This window comes from Anolis carolinensis, chromosome 3, assembly GCF_035594765.1.
Source record: "Anolis carolinensis isolate JA03-04 chromosome 3, rAnoCar3.1.pri, whole genome shotgun sequence".
NCBI classification, from domain to species: Eukaryota; Metazoa; Chordata; class Lepidosauria; order Squamata; family Dactyloidae; genus Anolis; species Anolis carolinensis.
This window is the reverse complement of record NC_085843.1, coordinates 220,623,576-220,647,049: the sequence shown is the minus strand read 5'-3', so window position 1 is coordinate 220,647,049 and position 23,474 is coordinate 220,623,576. Positions and strand designations below refer to the sequence as shown.

The window sequence follows — 23,474 nt, the reverse complement described above, 5'->3', positions numbered from 1 at the left end:
TTCTTTCTTCCACCCTGGACATTCCACAGATATATAAACCTCACTTTCCTAGATTCCAACAGACCTCACAAACTCTAAGGATGCCTGCCATAGATGTGGGTGAAACGTCAGGAGAGAATGCTTCTGGAACATGGCCACACAACCCTGTTGTAATTCACAGTAGTATCTTCCAGACTGTAATGTTTAAAGGAAACTGTAAGGGTTGCCAAATCCAATTGGAGTCTTCAGAAACTGTTTAAATAGTGGAGACTACTTGATATGTTTTGACTTTAGTCCACATTTAAGCCTTGATAATTACAGTTTCCTTTAAACATTAGTCTGGAAGATACTACTGTGAATTACAACAGTTGACTGTACTTATTATTTTCATTATTGTTGTTAACTCTCAGGTAATAATGTTTGCACATGATGCTCTAAATAACATGGTGCATTTTATGTTTTGAATCTTTATAGTATTTGCTTATCTTTTTCACACAGAAAGAAGATAGCTCTATACTCAGAGAGGCCTGACTATTTCTGTGGCCCTTACATGTCACATCTCTTTTTATGTTTTGAACCTTTATGGTGTTTGCTTATCTCTTCGACATTGTCTAGTATAGACATTTGTGTGTATTTATCATCTGTCAGGAGTGTTTGGATTGTGTCCTCCTGTGTGGTAGAAGGAAGTTTTACTGGATGATTCTTAGGGGTCTCTGCAAACCTTAGGATTGTATGATGTTGTTGTTGTTGTTGTTATTATTATTATTATTATTATTATTATTATTATTGTGAGGCTGGGTGGCCATCTGTTGGGAGTGCTTGCATTGTGTCCTGCATGGCAGATTGTGGGAGGTGTTAGCTGGCCCTGATTGTTTAGTGTCTGGCATTCCCATGTTTTAAGAGTGTTGTTTTTTATTTGGTGTTGTGATTTTAAGCTTGTTAAAATATTAGGAGTCAGATTGTGTTGATTGTCATGGTTCATAGCATATATTTAAAATATAGAGTATTAAAATGGGTTGGATATTGTAGAAGGCTGGATAAGGGAGAGAGTAGTGGAGATAAATAGTTTGGATGATGGGCGGGCGCTAGGACCCAGGGGACAGCTTTTTCCCATTGCCTGCCTTTCCTCTTGCCGGCCGGCCATGAGGCTTTCTCTTTCCCTTCCTCCCGGCATGGCTCCCAATGGTGCGTTGTGGGTTCTGTCAATGTGGAGGTGCGTGACGTGATTTTTTGTTGTTTCAACCTTAAGGTGTGGATGATGGGTTGTGTTGTCAAATTTCGAGGTTGGGGGGCCTTTACTTTTGTTGTTTTGCTCGGTGCCGCGATTCCATCACCCTTTTATATATATAGTTTGTCAATATCTGAAGGTACATAGATTGCTACTTCAGCTCTAGATAAAAGTTAAGAAATGTGTTCCTTGCTGGCAAATGTTTTCTTGGTAGCAGAGGGAACTCAGCATGGTTAGATTTATGCCACGTCAGCTCTGCAGGTTTATGTCAGGCTTATACATTATACTCTCTGAAACACCTGGGTTACATTTATTTATTCATTCATTCCTTTATCCATGAAGCATTAACAGCTAATTCTGAAAACAAACTCCAAATTAAGCAAAAATACACACATACAAAGTTATTATGTATTTATTTTCTAAGGCAATGCAATGAAGAGATAAGAAGTTAAATACATATCAAATTGTCTTGTGACTTAGTAGTGGTACAACCTGTGTATTATGGGACTGAGCCAGCAAGTTGGTCACTGCAATGCAAACAGAACAAACTCTTTAGGGTGAAACTCTATGAGCGTCTATGAGGAGCGTCTGAAAGAGCTGTTTATGTTTAGACTGCAGAAGAGAAGGTTGAGAGGAGACATGATAGCCATGTATAAATATGTGAAAGGATGTCATAAGGAGGAGTAGGCAGGGAGCAGGCTTGTTTTTTGCTGCCATGGAAACTAGGATACGGAGCAATGGGTTCAAATTATAGAAGAGATTCCATCTGAACATTAGGAAGAACTTCCTGACTGTAAGAGTTATTCAGCAGTAGAAGCTTGTAAACAGAGTCTGGATGGCCATTTGTGCTTTGATTGTGCTTTTCCTGCATGGCATTGGGTTGGACTAGATGGCCCATGTGGTCTCTTCCAACTATTATTCTATGATACTATGATTCTGTACTATAAGGCTCTTAAAATTTAGGTTTTTTAATTACCAGTAGTTAATTTAATAAATTTTACATTTCTGAATAAATAGTGCATGTGATTCGTCTCTGTACCATGAAACCTAAACTGTAACTAGTTAAGCAAAGTCATATTGAAATTAATAAAACTGCACCGAGTCACCAACCAAAAATAGGATATTGTTGAGCAATGGTTATGTTTAAGATAAAGGCAAATGTCAAAAACTTACATCTTCAAGAAGACAAACGGCTGCAGGGTTGCCGTGAAATGGCTGTTCTGTAAACGCATCAACGGTGAAAATAGAAATCTCCATTTTCTTTTTGGTGTTTTGCTGGTTTTCAGAAAGTTCTCCTGCAAAATGATAACTCTCCTTTCTAACTGTTGCATAAATGTCTCAGTTAATATTTAACCCAGGGAAGGGAAATTGCTAGCAGCTTTATCTACAACTATAGAACATTTATTCTTCTATGCAGTTGGAAGCATTTTGTCTTATGTTTAAAAGAAAATCCTTTGAAATGTTAATGATCAATTATTCCTCATTAATTTATTCATTAACTACTGAAAGTGAAGCATTCTTTCCGTGTATTCATCTCAATAAAGAAATGCATTGACTAATAGAGTCCCATGCCTGTTCGCTTAGATCAAAGTCCTGAGGTACAGGGCTGATTCCCAGGAGTGCGTAGGAGGGGTGTCATGCCACAGGGGTCATAGTTTTAACCTTATAGGTTGCACCATGGGATGCAAAGGCAAACCCCTCAACAAAGGTAGGGTCCAAGACCTGTAGACATGAATATCTGCATCACAAGACACCATGTCAGATCCAAAGTCCCCTTTGCAGATGTAAACTTATTTATTTATTTATTTATTTACAGCATTTATATTCCGCCCTTCTCACCCCAAAGGGGACTCAGGGCGGATCACATTACACATATAGGCAAGCATTCACTGCCTTTTAACATAAAACAAAGACAAGACAAACATAGGCTCCGAGCGGGCACTCGAATTCATGACCTCCTGGTCAGAGTGATTCATTGCAGCTGGTTGCAGCTGGCTTTGCTCTCCAGCCTGCGCCACAGCCCGGGCCCTTCCAGCATTTGGGCCCTTGATTGACTATGGAAAGTCCTTAATGCGACATGTTACAATGAAAGGTAATGTATGGGTTGAACTCATCCTATCCAGTCCTGAGACACTGAGAACTGCAGCCATGTTTACGTCATTTCAGAGGCTTGGGGGCCTCCTCCTTGCAGCACAGTGGCCACGGATTCTCTCTAAGATCTCAAGGACAAATCTGTTGTCAGTTACATGCTACCGACTGAGGAGATGTCATAAAGTGACTCAAGGCTTGAGCTGAAGGTTCAGAAAACCCACAAAAGTTGAGCCCAGCCTCCTTCCCATCCCAGCGGGCCATACTAAACGTTCAGAACTGCCAAACTCATTAAATTAACTGAGAGGAGTTACATGGCTTTCTATGTACTGTTTCCTCTGCCAATTTATTTCTACTTGGTCATAAAAGGCCAGATAGGCATCTACTTCAAAAGAAACAACTGAAGTTCATCATGTTTCAGAAAATTTTTTGATACAAAACTAACAGTATGCATGTGTTCCAGGAAGCAACCCTTTCAGCAAAGGCCTAGGCCCCTTATTATTTATTTACAGTATTTATATTATGCCCTTCTCACCCCGAATCACAATGCAAATATACATGGCAAACATTCAATGCCATATGAACATAGAGACAGAGGCAATTTAACACTCTACAGCTTCCAGCGGGTATGCTTGATTCTGGCCACAGGGGGAGCAGCTGCTTCATCATCCACTGTGACACCGAGTCCTTGATGGATACTTCCTCATTCCAAATGCTGCTGGATGATTTTTATGGTGTCGTAAATTAGTTAAATTAGCCTCCCTGCATAAGGGGTACCTACATTTCCTACTTGATAGATGCAACTATCTTTCGAGTTGCTTAGGTCAACAACGAGCAGGGCTATATTTTTAATTGCTATTTTTAATGGTCGGGTGCTCACTCCAACACGGGCTGGCTTGGAACTCATGACCTCTCGGTGATATGATTTATTGCAGCTGGCTACTAACCAGCTGCACCACAGCCTGGCCTTCCACACAGCTGAATAAAATCCCTCCTTTCCTGCTTTGAACTGGAATATATGGCAGTGTGGACAAGGTTTCCCAGTTCAAAGCAGATATTGTGGGATTTTCTGCCTTGATATTCTGAAATATAGGGCTGTGTGGAAGAGCCCCTACATAAATGAGAGGGGGGGGAGAGAGAAAGGAATCAGGGCCTTCTAGAGGCCACTCTGTACTTCCAGAGTATCAGGGGGTGACACTTTCTCTTTGACCTCCCTCCACTTTTGTCTATTTTGGTGGCCAATTATGTAGATTTGTGCTTCTTTCATATGCTGGAAGCGGGTTTGCTTTCATGTGTCACCTGAATTTTGGAGCCTAGTTGCGTTGCCCCTTTAAAAAGGCAACCCTGAAACCTCCAAGGCCTGTTGTCAAAGAGACGCTGGGAGGCGAGGAGATGGAAATACAGCAAATTTTATTTGCAAATAAAGGTCTACAGGGTAGTACTGAAAGAAAGTGCCACACTCAACAAAGCCTTGCATTTATAGGATTTGCAAATATGGGCCTTTCCACATAGCCATATAACCCAGAATATCAAGGCAGAAAATCCCACAATATTTGCTTTGAACTGGGTTATCTGAGTTTACATTGCCATACATCCCAGTTCAAAGCAGAAAATGTGGGATTTTATTTAGTTGTGTGGAAGGGGCCTACGTTTCCCACTTCCACACATTTCCTTTCACATTCCTCTTTTCCCTTTGTTCCTGTCCCATATGGTACTTTGATCAATTGTTTATCAAAATAATTCAAGTAGGCAATTTCCCCCCAGTTCCCCCAATTTCAAGTTATTCAATCAATCAAAACACCATCCTTCAACACTGCCATATAATCCAGAATATCAAGGCAGAAAATTCCACAATTTCTGCTTTGAAGTGGGTTATGAGTCCACACTGGCATGTATTCCAGTTCAAAGTGGATAATATGGGATTTTATTCAGTTCTGTGGAAGGGGCCTATGTCCTGTTTGAACTTTCCTTCTTCCTTTGAGGCTCCCATTTGGTGTGTTTTGTTGTTTGAACTTTCTTACTTCCTTACATCTGAGGCTATTGCCTTGGTATTTATTGCCCTGTCTTCGTGAATCTTATGTATCTATTTGGTCTTATATGTTTACTTGGTGTTTTATTGCACTGCCTATGTGAGCAAGTGAGCCTTCTTCCTGATGTTTCTCATTGATTTTTTTCTACCTAAGAAAAACTAAGGCTATTTATTAAAACTCTGCTTTTCATATTTATTAAATCAGATCCTTGTCCTCTTCATGAACATTTTTAAAAAGAATGTATTAACCAAATACGAATGTTGTATTTGCCTGCTTATCTGTCCAAGCGTATCTCCCCCTATGAACTAGCTTGGATGTTAAGATCTTCAGGTCAAAGGACATTTAGTATAATGCCAAGTTTTTTTTTTTAACTTTGAGTTTTCAAATACAGTACAACTTGTACCCTCAGTTCACTTCTGACATGATAAATACCCCACATCTATGTTAGGCATTCTCAGAGGTTATGAGGTCTGTTGGAAACTAGGCAAGCAAGGTTTATATATCTGTGGAATGTTCAGGGTGGGAGAAAGAACTCTTGTCTGTTAGAGGCAAGTGTGAATGTTGCAACTGGCCACCTCGATTAGCATAGCATAGCCTTGCAACTTCAAAGTCTGGCTGCTTCCTGCCTGAAGGAATCCTTTGTTGGGAGGTTAGTTGGCCCTGATGGTTTCATGTCTGGAATTCCCCCTTTTTAATGTTCTTTATTTACGGTCCTGATTCCAGAGTTTTTTAAAATACTGGTTGCCAGATTTTGTTCATTTTCATGGTTTCCTCCTTTCTGTTGAAGATGTCCACATGCTTGTGGATTTCAGTGGCTTCTCTGTGTAGTCTGACATGGTGGTTGCTAGAGTGGTCTAGCATTGCTGTCTTCGTTCAGCTTTTCACGGCACTGAATGTTTGCCTGCCAATATTTGTTGTAAGGTAACGGCGCTCCATGCAGTCATGCCGGCCACATGACCTTGGAGATGTCTATGGACAACGCCGGCTCTTCGGCTTAGAAATGGAGATGAGCACCAAACCCCAGAGTCGGACACGACTGGACTTAACGTCTGGGGAAACCTTTACCTTTATTTGTTGTAAACCGCCCTGAGTCCCCTCAGTGAGATAGGGCGCTATATAAATATATTTCTTTATTATTATTGATATTCTGGGTTATATGGCTGTGTGGAAGGGCCCTGAGGAACTAAAGTTATCCTAGCGGGCTGCTTTCTGCTGCAGGGAAGAAATAAAAAAAAACGAGGCGCCGCCATCTTACTCTCTCTCGCTCTCTCTTCCTCTCCCGCCTTTCCTCCTCAGCTCCCCGCCTGCGCATGCGCCGCGGCCTGCATCCGGGCAACGGGAGCCAACTTTCCGTCGGAAGCGCTCTCGCGAGAGACGCGTCGACGGCGCCATCTCTCCCGCCTCAGCTGCGCAGCTCGCTCCTCGGCGAGCGCTTCCTGGGCCTTTTTGAGGGCAAGTTCCGCGGAGCCCGTTGCGCCGGAAAGTCGGCTGGGGAAGGGGGTGAGGTGCTGCCGGTGAGTGGGGAGGCGGGAAGGGGCCGGCGACGACCATCCCGCGGGGGAATAGGAGGCCAAGTGGGCGGGCCCGCCTTCTGGAGCAACGGCCGGGTCAGTGAGGGAAGGAGGGAGAGGGTCAAGCGGGAAGGCCTCTGCTCTGGGCGGGAGGCCTGCCTTCTCCTCAGGCGCCGTATTCAATGGGGAGGGAGTGGGAAGTGTGGGCGACGGCTTGGGGACAGGGCCCCTCAGTCCTTAATGCGGGCGAACAGGAGGGAGAGAAGGAGGGGCAACGGATCGGCGCGCGCCTGACAAAGGCAGAGGCCGCGCGCGCGCACAAACACACACGGGCGTCAGGCATCCAGGAGTACCACGCCCCCCCCCCCCCCCCCCGTCGAGAGCGGCCGTTCTGGCGTCTGCCACGCCCCCTCCCCCTGCCCTTTGTGGGTTTTGCGCCTGCGCGGTCGAAGCGTGGGGGGTATTTTCGCTCAAGGCATTTGCAAGGTCTGTTGTAGGGCTGCATGTGGTTACTGCTGCCTGCGCTCCTAAAGGTACTGAATCTAATCTCATTCATAATTTGCATTCAGAAAAACGAACACGCAATCAACAAACAGACATAGATCTAAAATTTCATATTTTTGCGAGTTTGTATTTAGAAAAACTTAACACAACCATGTTTTTACAAAAGACATGAAATTTTAGGTCTACAGTCGGTTCGTGGATTGTGTTACGTTTTTCTGAATACAAACATGTAAAGGCATGAAAATTTAGATCTGGATTATGAAATACAATACACGTGTTGCTTAATTGTGTATTTCTGAGAATTTTTATATGGCTGGTATTGGGTCAATCTGCCATAGGCAAATATGTAGATGTATTATCAAAACAGATTCAATATCTCTGTATTAGGAAGCACATTGGGCCACCAACCAGCGTAACTGCAAGTCTGGAATGCTTTGAATTAAATTCTGCTTTAACATAAAAAGAAAGAAAAAAAACACGTAGAAAGTGAGAATACAAACCATAAGACAAAAAACAGTAAATGTACAATTTCGTAATATAGAAAACATGCTTCCACAATCACTAAAGATTAACTACATACACTTCTATAGCACCTAGTCTTTATATTCTCTTTACATAGTCTTTATACATAAGGGCTTTTCTCTGCCTGATGATTCTGTTTTGTTCATTTTCTATGCCCATTAAAATAATTGAATTTAATTTCTGTATTCAGTTTTTGTGCTTGATATTAAGTTACCTTAAGGCTTAGTGAGAACTACTTCAGAAATGTATAATAGGAATTTAACAAAAGGGTAAGTCCTGCCTGCTATTCATCTTGGAGAACCAGAGAACAGTATTGTTCAAGAATATCAGCTGAAAAGCTATAAGGCATTTTCATTTATGATAAGGGCATTTGTTAAGACACAGAATTGATCCTGTTTTATCCACCCTGTATCTTGTAATCAGCTGTAACATAATGATGATGCGCATTGTAAATGTCCTACAGACAATACTTTGCCTTTATTCATTTTTCTGATAGGGTTATCTATATCATTTCAATGCCACATACAATTCAGAGAAAGCTGTTTACAGCAGAACACATTTTGAACATGTTCTAGAAACCAATCCCATTAATACCAGAAGAACATCTATTTCTATTCATATGACCATGGTGCTGTGTTACTCTTAGGTTTGATGTGATTGAGAAGTATTTATTTTGCTGTGTAGTACAGTTCTGAGGCAACTGAATACATTTGTTATTTCTGAAAGTGATGAATAGCTTTTGTACTTTAGTTATTTTGCTCAATGACATACTTAATTGTGTACAAGACTGTTACCAAGTTATCTGAGAATAGGCATTTAGTATAATGAAACCCAACCCTTGAGTAAATAGGCATAGAATTGTGCTGTTTGCCCAATTCTTAGGCAAGCATTGCTAGAATGAGATTTAATGTGCATTGATAAAGTCTGCCGCTTATACTGTTCAAAGTGATTTGTGGGGAAATGCCTTAATTTTTTTTAAAAAAAATTGCCTGAAGGATGCTTTAAATTCCAACATTTATGATAATACATAAATGTGTCCCTGTTATAACATAGAGACATAGTCTGGAATACTTTATGAGATCATCCCCCATTGCGCCCTGTTTTGTCCCTACTACAAATTTTTGTGTAGTAGGAGGAAAGCACTGCTTCACAAACTGCTCTTCCAGATGTTTTGGACTTAAGCTCCCACAGTTCCTAACAGCTGGTAAACTGGCTGGGATTTCTGGTAGCTGAAGTCCAAAACACCTGGAGGAGTACAGTTTGAGAAACACTGCATGCACTACACGTTACCTGTTTTGAACATCTCCAGAATGGATTGCAAAAAAGGAATTGAAAGAATGACAATCTTGTATATAATAAAAATCAGTTTGTACTCTTGACTATCGTTTCACTTAAGCATCTTGCTGTTGGTTTCAGGTTGGAGTAAGAATCTTTTTTAGAGTAGTCGAATGAAAGGACAGAGAGGAAAAATGAACATTCTTGTGTTTCCGTTCTGTATATATAAAATGACCGCATGTAGGGTTGCAAATTCTGTGAACCAGTCCCCAGGCATTTCTCAGAATAAAAGGAAATCAATAAAATTGTGTGTTGATATCTGATCACCCCCCCCCCCCCCGGTACCTATCTCCCCGGTCCGTAAAGTGTGAGATTTTGGCATAGTGTGTGGCCTAAATCCTGAGAGGAACCGGGATTTAAAAATTTCTTTTAAAAATTTAGCCCTGCCTGGAAGGACCTTAGAATGCACCATCTGAAATGGTTGCAGGAATTTGGGCTCATGCCTTTTTTGGACACCTTTGTGGAAAAAATGGAATTCACTTTGAAGTTTCCTGCTGGAGAGAGCAGTTCATTTTAGGATGAAGTTTATCCTTCATTTCTTTCAAAGAGAAAGGGCAAAAAGAGGTGATCAGAAAAGATAGAGTCATTTCTGATTCATAGGAGCTATGACAACAAAGGCTGTAATGCAGTGCATATTGGAGAGAGAACAAACCTTAACACAGTTGGATTTATATCTGAATAAACATGTATAGGAATTCTATTGGAAGAAGTAGGTCAACATTGGGAAAGTTATGTTTCTCCAGATGTTGGATTACAACTCGTCATCCCTGGCAACTAGCAATAGTGGCTGAGCCTGATCCTGCAGTTCAACAATTTCCAGAGAAACGTAAGTTTCCCATTCATGTAATAAATGCAGAAAAAGAGATCATACTTCAGAGGCAAAGATTACTGGACCCAAGGTAGAATTGAACAAACTAGAAGTACATGTGTTCTGGAGCGACAGTCAAATGACCAGGAAAGGGCAGACGTAATATAAATATGTAAATAACATCTAAAAGCAGTGGTGTATGGGGATTTTTGGAAAATTGAATCTAGATTTTGTGTAGCCTTCAATCAATACCTCATTCTCATACCCGTTTTACATAAATTTAGTATGCAAAGCGAAGAAAAATGGCAATAACTGCCTATTTGTATCAAAAATGGTTATAGTAATAATTGTAGCAATATATTTGACAGGCTGATGGATGCAGTAAAGCAGTGGTTCTCAACCTGTGGGTCCACAGGTGTTTTGGCATACAACTCCCAGAAATCCCAGCCAAAACATCTGGGGACCTACAGGTTGACAACCACTGCAGTAAAGTGTATCACATTTTGAGACATAAATTGTATTGAACTTCCATCCATGTGAGTGGATCTGAGTACAGTCATATTGTAATTTAAGCTGCCTGATAATAAGTTTCAATAAGTTGTGGAGAAATATCATATAGCAGTATTTTGGATTGTATTTTTCAAGGTAATATTTAAATAGTTATATTTGAACATTATTTTATGTTGGATTCTCATGAATATCTTTAGGATTTAGTAGGGAATGAATCCATTGAAAATTTACTGTACTAATTTCATTGTGTCTCAAACACTGTTTCTCAAATGTACTTCACAGGGATTTTAATCTGGAAATTAATTTTATTTTTATTGTATATTTCACTCAAATTGGACCTATTCCATTTATCTGAATTTTATTTTATTAATTTGCTATTGCAGTTGTTATTCCCCACCTTCACATCACGATTCAATTTGTTATTGACATTGGTAGTCCCAAACAGAAAGAGGTAGAAAGTCCAGAGATGAGGGAGTTACTGACCTAGGAGACTTTTTGTTTTTCCTTTATTGCTGTGGTATCTTCATTTTTTTTAAAAAAAGTTTTAATCTTTTTATTTTCCTTTCATTGTATTCACATCATTCTTAGCCACCTTGTGAGCTAGAAGGCCAGATAAGAATTGTAAATAAATTTCACAGTGATTTCGTGTTTTCTTTTTCAGTTGGTGGCATTCAGAACACTGTCTCTGGCAGGAGACTAATACTGCTCTACAATATTTTGCAACACCTTTCTACTCAAACTAGAAATGGGGTGGGCTTTTTCCCCTTCGTTATTTAGATTGAATGTCCCTTATCTGAAAAGCTTGGGATCAGAATGGTTTTAGCTTTCAAATATGTATATTTGCATACACATACATAATGAAGATATCTTGGACCCAAGACTACATGCAAAATTAATATATATATTTCATATAAAATGTGACCTCTGTATCCGAGGGGATATGCCCCTTCCCTCCCCGTGGATACCTGAAACTATGGATAATACCAAACCCTGTATTTTGACTGTGCTTGGGCTCAAAGCATTCTATCAAATTGCACTGGAGGACCTGGGGAATCACACAAACACTGGGGGCGGGGAGGATATGTTTTGGTCCTTGGATAAGTGAAACCATGGATACACATAACTTTATTTTAAATAATTTGTGTGTGAAACAAATTTTGTCTCAGGACATTTTTGGATTTTGGAGTAATTCAGAATTGTGAAAAGGGCACCCTCAGCTTGTGTATGTTTCTTGAATATAATGTCAGTCACTTTGTATTCAGACTTCTAACATTTACTTATGATTATGGGGGATTTGTAAAGGAAATAAAAATAACCCATTAATAGAACACTAGGTTTCTCTTTTTTAACATTTGCACATCTTTTTGTCAACTAGGAAATGAAGGTTAGTAACTAACCAGTGTAGATTATGATCTCATAGAAGACTGTTATAATACATTCAGTCTCTATGTTAGATGTTAAAAAACGTCTTGGTAGAATAGCTAAGTTGGGTGGTAGTATTCTGTTTATTACCTACTTGATTAGCTGGAGGAATGCTAGTTTGCGATTGAATGCCAGAAGGGATGAGCCTTGGAAGCTGCTGCCTTTCTGGTTAATTACATCATGGCCTACATGGTGTACCTACATGGAATAGATGCCTTAACAGAAAATGTGATGTTTCCCATTTATTAGAATTTTAAAAAATTCCATTTCTGTGGTTGATAATGTTGGTCTCGTTATTTCTTTGTTAAATTTTTGAAAAAATTAGACAAAATTTAAAAAATGAATATAATGACTCATTTGAACAACTTGCAGCAAGAGTGTGGCTTCTGTGCTAAAAAAAAACTGGAAAATAATCTCTTGGGCTTCCGAGTTCAATGTAGATGTGAAAAGTTTCAGAACTGGCAGACTATTTCTGCTTATAATTTGTTGATTAACTTGCACTATGCAAAACATCTTTAGTTGACATACTTGCTCAGAGAGCTTTCAAGACACTATGTTTTCAGGTAGGCAAGATGAGACTTACGAGGCTGGGGAAGTCAATACATTTGGAGAATTGGAGATCAACTCCACCATAGGCTGTGTGAGGAGATTATGCTTCTGAAATTCAGACCTCTCCGGTTTTAGTATTTTGTGCTCTACTAAATGTCCTTTCTGTGGTCACTTCTGGGCTGTTCTCTTTCCTCATTTGGCGCTCCAGCAAAACATCTTCAGGAATGTGTTCAGGATCCATCTTGTTGTGATTAAGCTTCTAGCTATTGTTGAACAGTTGGAGACTTCTTGGTAAAAAGCTAGCACATTTTGCCTCTAGAGCTGTGCTTTGGGTTTGTGTATGTCCTTTATAGTAATGTTTTCAGTGGGACTGATATAGTCATATTCAGGGAAGTAGAGTACTTACCATGGGTGGTGAGAGTGTTCCCTGCTTGAGTTGCAAGCAGAGAGTTCTTTTCTTATCTTTGCTGTCATCAGATTTTAACACAGACCTGTGCAAACTTCGCGCCTCCTTGTGTTTTGGACTTCAACTTCCACAATTCCTAACAACCAGTTATTTGCTGGGGCCTGATTTAGCACTTTAAACGCATTCACTTCTGGTGTGCTTGGTGATTAGGCCAGATTCAAATTTGATATAGAAAGTCTGAAAAATAATTGCAAAGTTGGAGGAAACATATTACAGGAAAACAGCTGGAAGGGACAGTTTGTGACCTCCATCATTAGATGGCCTCCTTAGTTATGTTGGGAGAGGAGGGCAGAACTACATAGTTACACTGCAACTGGCATAAATTGGGCGGGCACATGTAACAAAAGTCAGCTAAATTGTTGGCATTAAATGCATACTTTGTAACTCAAGTACATCCATCTAACATAGGTGGATCAATTTCAATTTTCATAAAATTGAATTTGGAGAAGAGTATTCCTGCCATGCTTTTGCTGTTTTTATTGGTGTGAAGCATACACATTGTTCATGGTGTTTAATGCTTTGAGCCACCTTCCCATCCTGTTGATACTGTTGCAGAGATATTTTTTTACTAATAAGACTGTGGAAAACACCCACATTCTTGTGGAATGCTTCTCTCTCTCTCTGATGATTATTTTCATGCTTCAAATGGTTCTGAAGCCTTGAACTGAGCACTCTGCTAGTGAGGCTATACAGCTTGTTATTCTAAAGTAGTGGGCAAGCCCAATGTAGGGGTTTGATTAATTTCTACACTAGTAAATGAGATTCAAGTTCATATGGGGTATGGATTTGAGACAATCAATACTTTGTTGTCCAGATAGCTTGCCTTATGTTTGTCTTGAAAGATTAAGGCAGATTGTTGAAATCATATTGTTAGTGGGAGGATGCTATCTGCTGCAGTGGTGATTATGATTTTGTTCGCTGCATGTGCACCTACCTATTCATATTTGTCAATTTATTTTTATTTCATTTTGCTGGATAGGTTTTCTAGCCTTAGTAGGTATTTTATGAAAATCTGTGATTTTGAGGAGGCAATTGGGATGTGATTTTTTTTAATGCTTCAAGTCTAAAGAAGTGTTTTCTTGCATGTGATCTGAGTACATCTTTGTGGGAGCAGACATAATAGTGTCCTTCTCCCTCTACTTGAGAGGTTTTTTCCAGACTTGTCCAGTGAAGAATAGAATCCTTCCTTATGCTTTTCTCTTATGACCCTTTGCCCTTTTTCATTTGAAAAAAGAATCTTGTAGGAATAAGTTTGAACTTTTCCCCTACTAACCGAGAATGGCTAAATATCAAATTTCTTAGTGAGTAAAACCACATTACTTTAAAGCTGGGGTTCCCATATGTGCCTTCAGTTGATGGCTAAATAGGCTTCTTGTATCTCTAGATTTTCCTGTTCAGTTAATGAAACAGAAGGATATTACTGTGTTCTCTTTAGTGCACATTCATTTGCAAGTTTGTGAACCCCATTAAATAGCTGCTGTTGTTCCATACTTCCTCAAAATAAAAATGCATATCCTTCCTGATTCTTCTCTTATTAACTTACATTTGACTTCCACATTTAATATACTGTGTATGTCATCTCTTCATTTAAAAACTTGTCTGCTTGACAGCTTTCAAAATAAAAAATATTTTGTTTGCTTCTCTCTGTCTGGCTCCCTCTGTTATCTGTCTTGTTGTTGAAACCTGACCTCTTGTGCTCTATCTTATTTCCTTTTCCCAGTCTCCTAAATTTTATCCCATGCCTGTTAGTCTCTTTCAAAGATCCTGGTGTTTTGCTTCCCATTCACTGCCTTATAAAGTTGTCAGAACTCCAGTTCTATAGCTGGCATTGGAAGAAAACTTGCATGTGGCTTGTATGTGGGCAGAGTAAAGGTGTGTGCGTTCATATGTATTGTTAGACAAAAGTTTATAGCGGCTTGACCAGCCTATGACATTATGACTTAAAGTAGTGCAAATTGGGTTAATGGTCAGTGCATGGCTGGGCTAATTGACAGGAACTGGGAGATATTATTGCTTTCCCAAGCAGAAGTGGACTTTATAGATAGGTGCATCTCACTCGAGAGCCAAAGGTGTTGAAGGTAGCTGTGTGGCAGGCTGCATGAGAAGGTCATGCTAGTTGTCATGTATGCATTAAAGACAATGGCAGTTGCAAACTCACATAGGATTATGCTTTTAGTAACATCTGAGCAGCTGTTGCATTTTTAATGTTTCAAGATATTGCTAATGTATACAGTCCTGCTTACAAAGGGGTGGGGGTGAATCATGATTCTCAAATGCTAAATTTGCTGTTTATGTTTTTTATGGTGTTTGATTTTAAACAGCAAAATGGACTGGGCTGGGAAACATAATGGTCCAAATGATTCATCTAGTGATGGAACAGTACGATTGCGTGGTCTGCCATTTGGCTGCAGCAAGGAGGAGATCGTTCAGTTCTTTCAAGGTAGCTCTAGTGTTAATGTCAAGTGACTTTCAGTGTTTCTATGTCTGCAAGATTGATATTTGAAATAGTTTAATTTTTATTAGTTATTCCTGATGGGGGTGGGAATGGGGGATCAGTCTTTAAAATTCAGACAGCTAATTCTGGTATTTTTTTTATTAAAATACTGCTAAATAGTTAATCAATGCTTTGGTTAGTATAGGCTATAAAATTTATACACATTTAGATACCTTGCTAGGAAACAGGATATGAAGTATGTAGTTATTAGTACAGTATGCAGCATAGGTGGGCCTTTGTGATGTAGCTGTTGCTGTGTAGTCTGAACAGAAACAGTAATAGAATGTCTAAACCCATAAAGTTTAATGAAACATCTTTAGTGTGTGTATTTAGCCTGGGGGGGAGCTAAACTATTTTCTTGTATTTGTGTAGATTTGCTTTAAGTATTTTCTACAGACGGGAATGTTTCAGACTTTAACACTCTTCCCCTTGATGGGGTTATTTGTCCTTGGGTTAAAGGGTTGGAAATCGTGCCAAATGGGATAACATTGACGCTGGACTACCAGGGGAGAAGCACAGGGGAGGCCTTCGTGCAGTTTGCTTCAAAGGAGATAGCAGAAAAAGCTCTGGGGAAACACAAGGAAAGAATAGGGCACAGGTGGGGATGGAGAGTTTGGGATGGTGTTAAATCTTCTTTGGGGGGTTGGGGGTGTCAGCGATGCTTGGGTGGGGGGTTGGGGAAGAATAAATTAACTGGCTATTTTTTTAAAAAAAAGAATCACCCTAAGTAACTTGGGAGGTACTGTAGATTTGGTGGGAGCGGGGATTGGTATTATTATGTAGCTTCATATAATTGGACTATTTCAATTTTTGTGTAGGGTGTTCTGTGATAGCCAGACATTTTTTTCTGGGGTGGGGGGGAGTGTGGTTCCGATATTTGTTATATTTAATGTACAGTTAGATTTTTTTAGTCAGTATACTAAATCAGAGAAATGCTTGCTTTTTAATTTAAATTCCTAAACATTTAAGTGACACTTGGAATAATAGTGTACACTTCCATTGAATGCTTTATCTAGATAAAGAATTCAGAATATTTGTGAAACTTGTTACTGTATTTCTTCAAGCATCTTATATTTGTATTCTTACATTTGTACATTGTGCATCTTTTTTTACTCAGATATATTGAGATCTTCAAAAGTAGTAAGAGTGAAATCCGAGGATTCTATGATCCACCACGAAGAATGATGGGACAGCGACCTGGACCATATGATAGACCAATGGGAGGAAGAGGGGGTTATTATGGAGCTGGGCGTGGAAGTATGTATGACAGAATGCATCGAGGAGGTGGTGGATATGACGGTGGTATGTGTATCTAATGACCACAGGCTCTTGTCATTTTCATGTTCCTGACGTTTTGTCAAGAAATACAGAAATGACATTAACTATTATACATACCAAGTCTGAAATCTGGATACCAATCAGTTTTTTTGCAAGCTGAGTGACTAAAGATTGAAAAGGTATGGAGAGGCACCTAAAATTAGATTTTGATTGTAAAAAACCTGGCTTGCATGTCTTTGAGCCTGACAACATTTATGTATCTGCATTTGTTTTTATATTTGATGTGGAGAAATGTTGGTTATATGTATACTGTTAATATGTGAAGCTAGACTTTGAAGAGCATTACATTGTATGTCCACTTAAATTTCACAGGGTATGGTGGCTTTGATGAGTATGGTGGCTATAACAATTATGGCTATGGAAATGATGGCTATGATGACAGAATGAGAGATGGGAGAGGTAAGATCTAAATGCTGAATAATATTCACCATCAGGCTGTCTCATGCAAACTGTCTAAGCAAAGAAAACAAGGATGTGCTTTGTTTTAAGGAAATGCATGAACACAAGTTCTAGCAAAAATGGCAACTAAAAGAAGACTGTTTATCTCTAGGGGTTGATTCTAATTTTTTCAGTGGTGGTGTTATACTCATCAAAGTGGCAGGAAAATGGTGTAAATTGCTTTAGGGTTGCAAATTCCAGTATTTAATTAGATGGTGAAATTACTTTTCTGTACATCATTCCTGAACAGAATGGAATAAAATATAAAGTATGGATGGTACCAAAAGATGACTAGTGAAAAGTGAACCATAGTCGCATACATTCTAGTATTTGCCACAAGAGAAGTAAGTGCACATATGATGTCCTTTAGTAAAACGTGTTTATGGACAATTTTGTTTCTAGGAATGGGAGGCCATGGGTATGGTGGAGCAGGAGATGCCAGCTCAGGCTTTCAAGGTGGTCATTTTGTTCACATGAGGGGATTGCCATTTCGAGCTACAGAAAATGACATAGCTAATGTAAGTGTTGCGGACACATCTTTTCATTTTTCATAACCGGTGAATTGTTAACTTCTGAAATCAGATGCATGCAACCATTTTGAAACTGAATTGAATGTATGGTAGTACTAAACTCTATCTTGTTTTTGTTCTTGATAGTTTGTTGTTCCTGTTTACTAGTTTAAGCTTACTGGTATCTTGGAGGAGGGTGAACACATTGATACTTAATTCAGACAAAGCAGAGGTGCTCCTGGTCATCTGAAAGGCAAATCCAGCAATGGTAATTCCATTTGTGCAGGATAGAGTTATACCACTGCTGGAGAGGCAGGTTTACTATTTGCCTGTACTGTTGGATTCAATTCTGGCCAGGAGTGCATTTATACAATTCAACCTGATGTGACAGGTCTGCTTGTTCCTGAAGATGCTGGTCTGGCCACAATGATGTGCCTTGGTTAAATACTGTTTGGATTCCTTCACATGTATTTTACATGTATTTATCTTTAAAGTGTTTGGTAACTGCAGTTGGTCCAAAAAGCTGGAGTTGTAAGCTATATATGACTTGGATGTGGGCAGCTTGCCACTGTTCCCCCATGCAAGGCTACTAGGATTTTGGTATCTGTAGGCGAGAAACATCTTTTAGTTGACTCAGAGATATTTTTGGTGCAGGGATGAGAAGGCCCTTTCAGTGTCTGTTCCCACACTGGAATTCCTTTTCATGCAGAAATAACCTATCTCTTTATCTGTTTTCACTGAGGATGGAAGGGCCAGCTCATGAGAACTGACTACCAGTTTTAACAAAAGATTCTAAAATGAATATGCTAGATTTTTTTTAAAAAAAATATGCTGCTTGTTTAGGATTTTTAAAGTTTAACATTATACATAAATTTAATTTGCATCCTAACGTATAATTTATTTTATTTTTGTTGGAGCTTTAACCATTATGATGACAGCAACATTGCATTCTAACCCTTATAGAAAGGTGGGAATATAAATAAAATAAAAACTAGTAAATATGTTTGACAACCCAATAAACTGATCTTAAAAGAAGTTGTTTGTTGTAAACACTCCAGTAAGGGGTGGGTTTGGCTACTTTATGGATGATGATTGAGAGCATTAACTTAAAAATTAGCAAATGGGAAGCTTAACTTAGTTGTTATTGCCATTTGCTCTTTATTTTAGTGATCAGTGTGGTTTACAATAATTGCACTAAAATGAGGCTTGTTACTAATCACTAGTTGAATATAAAATATAGAAACTATAAAGGATGTAGCTATAGAAGATCCATAAAAGAAATGATAAAGAGTAGACTTCTTTCTTGGTAACTGTTAATGATTTTACGAAGTTTCTTTTCTGATATACAATATTTTATCAGCAGTTTTGCCCCTTGCTATGAATACTTGAAATCATCAAACAAAAAAGCAAACAAACCCTGGGGCTTGCAGTAAAAAAATAAAAATAGAATGCATTTTATCTAGCCTGGTTGCCTAATTGAATGTCTATCATTTTTACGGATTAACTCACCTATCAAATTAAAGCCATTTATATACACACACACACATATATACATATACATATACATATACATACATACATACACACACACACACACACACACACACACACACGGTGTTCTTCATTCTGGCCCCAGAGTGGCAGTTATTTCTTGGTGGTAGGGGCTCCCAACTGATGACATAGGAAACAGATTGGCATCATGTCTCCCCACCCCCCCGGTTCTTCACTTAAATTAAAGCCAATTTTGACCAGAAGCAACCTAATGGGTAAAATTTCTCCCCTGTGGGCCATTCAATTCTGAAGACTTTGAGATCTTAGGGTATTTTTGGTAAACACAAGAATGTTCAAGTCAGAAATCACCCTTCCCAAATATTATTGATCATAATTTTCTCAAGAATTGAAATATGGATTAGAGAGGAAATGAAGTACTAACAAGGCAACTGAGCTGTAAATTTTCATGTGAAGTAGCTTTTTAAATAAACCAATATTTGTGTTCCATGTCAGCCCTGTTAACATAAGAGTAGAGTAACATTTTGAAAATCAGTCTTACCTAGTCTTGCATTGTTTATCATTCATCTTCAGTGGTGTTCTTTTGTAACATGCCCTTTTCTGCAGTTCCTCCGAATGAGTTTAGAGATTTTTATTCTAATGCATGATCTATAGCATATATCCAGTCTGTTTGTACAAGAAAATGCAATTGGTCCCATTGTAAGGTTTATGAGGAAAGTTGACTCAGTGCTTTGAGATGTTATTTTGTGTCTGGACTTATAACCTTTCCTCAAGCTACAGCTTGATCATAGACCTTAGGATTCTTATAGAAACGCAATAGATCCAAGGAGCCTGAAATTGTCTACTCCAGGCTGTATTAAGATCAAGATTTTGTACATTATTCATAGTCCAATGATAACTATGTAAGTATGTAACAAAATATTTTAAAAATTCTGTTCCTGGTTTGAAAGTGTTCTTCTGGTTTAATTATGTGGTGATTACTTTGAAAGTAGTTGTTAAACTCCAGAAAATTTGTTTTTGTGGCTGCCACAAACTGTGTTGAATTGGTTGACACTCAATGAGATGGCTGTTGTATGTCTTTCGGGCTGTGTGGCCATGTTCCAGAAGCATTCTCTCCTGACATTTCGCCCACATCTATGGCAGGCATCCTCAGACCTCACAACCTCTGAGGATGCCTGCCATAGATGTGGGCGAAACGTCAGGAGAGAATGCTTCTGGAACATGGCCACACAGCCCGAAAGACATACAACAACCCTGTGATCCCGGCCATGAAAGCCTTCGACAACACACTCAATGAGATATTGACAAACTAGCAAAATGTGCTGCAGGATGTCCCACAAAAACAAGGTTTTTGCAGTTTAACAAACTTTTTCCATGTTTTTATGATAGAACCAATCACAAAATGATATTTATAACCCAAGAACAAAAATCGTGTTACATAGTGTAATGGATGTAAGGCTGAAAGAAGGTTCTTCAGAGCTTCTGTAGATTAAGCATCCTAATAACACATTTGTGTGAATTCAAGGAGAAATTTCAGTCTAAGATACCATACTATGGGTATAGTTGTTAGTAAATGTGTGAAATGGATTTGATGCATCTAAAATGGTGTAGCTTAGATTTAAACATTTCTACAGTCATTAATGTACTATTTTCATTTTTAGTTTTTTTCACCACTGACCCCTATAAGAGTTCATATTGACATTGGAGCAGACGGTAGAGCAACAGGCGAAGCTGATGTAGAATTTGTGACACACGAAGATGCAGTGGCTGCCATGTCAAAGGATAAAAATCATATGCGTAAGTTAAACCAAACAGTACAATGAAATGGTCAGAATTGGTGCTTTCTTTCTCACAAATAATATCAGCATGTCATCTGATTTTCGTATAACTAGAAAGCAAGCAGTTTTCAAATTGTATTAATCTAAGTTATCAGGCATGAATACCTGAGCTCCTTATATTGTATTCTCACATTGTATATATTAGAAAAGTACTGTTTTTTCACATCTGCAAGTTCTTTACAGAACAGCCTGTGTTGACTGACTAGCTTTCAGTAGAGTACATGCTTGTAAAAGGAGGATTATAAATTTCTAGTTCTTCAGCCACTGGAATTAACTCATCTAAGAGTTAATTCCAGTCACCACAGAATTTAAAGTGGGTTTCACACTCTGCCTACTCTTTAAAGTGTTGTGTGATGATGTAATGCTCCGTGGAGGAAATTTACGGAGCAGCAACATGGGCTACTCTTCACAATCTTACAAAGCATTACAGACTTTGGCAGAAGGATGTCCCAACAAGTCCTGTCAGATTAAATGATATTTCTTTTTTTAAATTTGGGAATGAACTGGAGGAGTTGGGGACTCAATTATATATAATAAAGGTACACATGATCCCTTTCCTAGCCTTGGTGACTGGATTTAACTCTTTCATGTGCGGCTTCTTCCCCATGGTTGGGTATGTTGGATACAAAAATACATTTTTGTTTGACACCCCCTCCTCAAAAAGTTGCACAGACTATGAAGCCAGCTCAATTAAGTTTTTGCTTATGGACTTGCGCTTTCTGACTATTCTTTTAAAGAACATCGATACATTGAGTTGTTCCTGAATTCAACTGCTGGAGGCGGTGCTGGCATGGGAGGCTATGGCAGAGATGGCATGGGTATGTTTGGTTTCACTTTTTAAATTCACATTAAATATAACCAGGATCTCTAAAAGGCTAACAGTGAACAATGTTTTTCAGATCAAGGTGGTTATGGTTCCGTAGGAAGAATGGGAATGGGCAGCAGTTACAGTGGAGGATATGGTACTCCCGATGGATTAGGTGGCTATGGTAAGTTGTCTAAATAACCAAACTATATCGTTTTTTCACTGCTATAACACCTTCCTTTTAGCAAGTTCATATTACCTGAGGAAATTAATGAGGTACATTGTATGTACAGAATAAATGTACAGTTAATTATATAAATGGTGGAGGCCATTTCTGTGTAATATTCAACAGTGTGACTGTAGCAATAAAACTTTCTATTATTGCTTGATAGGTCGTGGCAGTGGAAATAGTGGTGGATACTATGGTCAAGGCAACATGGGAGGAGCTGGATGGCGTGGAATGTATTGAAAAGTCACATTGTGTCTACAAAGCGTATTGGAAGGAGACAGTACCTGGTCTACTAGACTTTCTTACAAAATTTAAATTTCTTTTGTATTGAAAACTTTATAATGACTGAAGGAATGTGTTTTCCCATTATTTGGTAAGCAACAGATTGCGATGGGGAAATCTGTTTTCTGTAGGTTTTATTTGTTGCATACTCTTGACTTTAAATAAATTTTTTATATTCAAACCACTGATGTTGATACTTTTTATACTAGTTGTTCTAAAAGGTATGTTGCATATTCCAAAACTGTTCATTTAAGAGATTCAGATCATTAAAACCGTATCTCATTATTGATACAACATTCTGTAAAATGAAGCAACCATCAACTTGATAGTACATTTGTTGAGATTTGAAGCAAAAGTATAGGATAATTTTCTTCAGTCAATCTATTGCAAAATGCTTGCCAGTAAAGATATGTTTCAAAAGCAGATTGTCTCAAACTGTGCTGAGCATGAAGACTGTGAGTTAAAAGTCTGGAATGGCCCTAGTTGATGTTTGAACTATGTGAATACCAGAAATCTCTTAACTCTTAAAAGTATATGTAAAGTATTGGTACACATCTGTATCAGTCTTCATACTCATATCTTTTGCAATCAGATTTTCAGACACAGTATGTTGTGAATAATATTGTGTGGCCAATATCAGATATGAAGCATCTAATTATTATTTTAGCGGACTAAGGCAACATCCATAGGGTGGTCAGTAACTATTTTCCTAGAAGTAAACATTTAAGTTAGGGATGCTGCTCCTATTGCTGAAGATCGGCATTTTGAACAGAGATTGCCAGATGATTAGATTACACAAATATGTGGTCTGGTTGCTGTGAATTTAACATGTAAGATGTTTGGATAAAATACTGTTTAGACACTTAAGCATTCTCTGTGTATTGAAGAAAAGGTACTACATATTTATGGTTGTTGTTTATTTCCTTCCATTTCACCTGCTTGAAATCCTACAAATTCTTCCCAACAATTTGTCAAGTGTGATCAATTACTGAAACTTTGTTGCCTGTTTTTGCTAGTAATGTTATGTATGTAATAAATGTCTTATTGTGGGAGATAGCAAAATAGACTCCATTCTAGGAA

General features: G+C 38.7%; 2 protein-coding genes across 10 annotated transcripts in view; one reads left to right on the top strand and one right to left on the bottom strand.

Moving 5' to 3' along the window:
* LOC100562691 (phenazine biosynthesis-like domain-containing protein) overlaps window positions 1–6,713 on the bottom strand; it is a 22,139-nt gene extending 15,426 nt beyond the window's left edge. Inside the window, exons 1-2 of one of the 2 annotated variants that reach the window (XM_008115184.3) lie at window positions 6,581–6,713; window positions 2,381–2,502 (exon numbers count right to left, since the gene is read on the bottom strand). In XM_008115184.3, the coding sequence (XP_008113391.1) occupies window positions 2,381–2,464 (84 nt within the window). In that variant the 5' untranslated portion in view covers window positions 2,465–2,502; window positions 6,581–6,713. The remainder of the gene's footprint in view (window positions 1–2,380; window positions 2,503–6,580) is intronic. The other variant, XM_003223684.4, reaches the window with a different exon arrangement.
* On the top strand, window positions 6,668–23,474 carry hnrnph3 (heterogeneous nuclear ribonucleoprotein H3). Of its 8 annotated transcripts, none has more exons than XM_008115182.3 (10): window positions 6,668–6,777; window positions 15,274–15,392; window positions 15,906–16,044; window positions 16,564–16,748; window positions 17,097–17,183; window positions 17,625–17,740; window positions 20,902–21,037; window positions 21,816–21,896; window positions 21,978–22,067; window positions 22,276–23,474. In XM_008115182.3, the coding sequence occupies exons 2-10, from the start codon at window positions 15,278–15,280 to the stop codon at window positions 22,350–22,352; spliced, it is 1,026 nt and encodes a 341-aa protein (XP_008113389.1). In that variant the 5' UTR covers window positions 6,668–6,777; window positions 15,274–15,277; the 3' UTR covers window positions 22,353–23,474. The 8 variants fall into 8 exon arrangements, with proteins under 8 accessions (XP_008113389.1, XP_016850775.1, XP_008113390.2 ...); XM_008115179.3 differs by having other exon boundaries at window positions 6,707–6,839; XM_062976233.1 differs by lacking the exon at window positions 6,668–6,777 and adding an exon at window positions 10,005–10,023.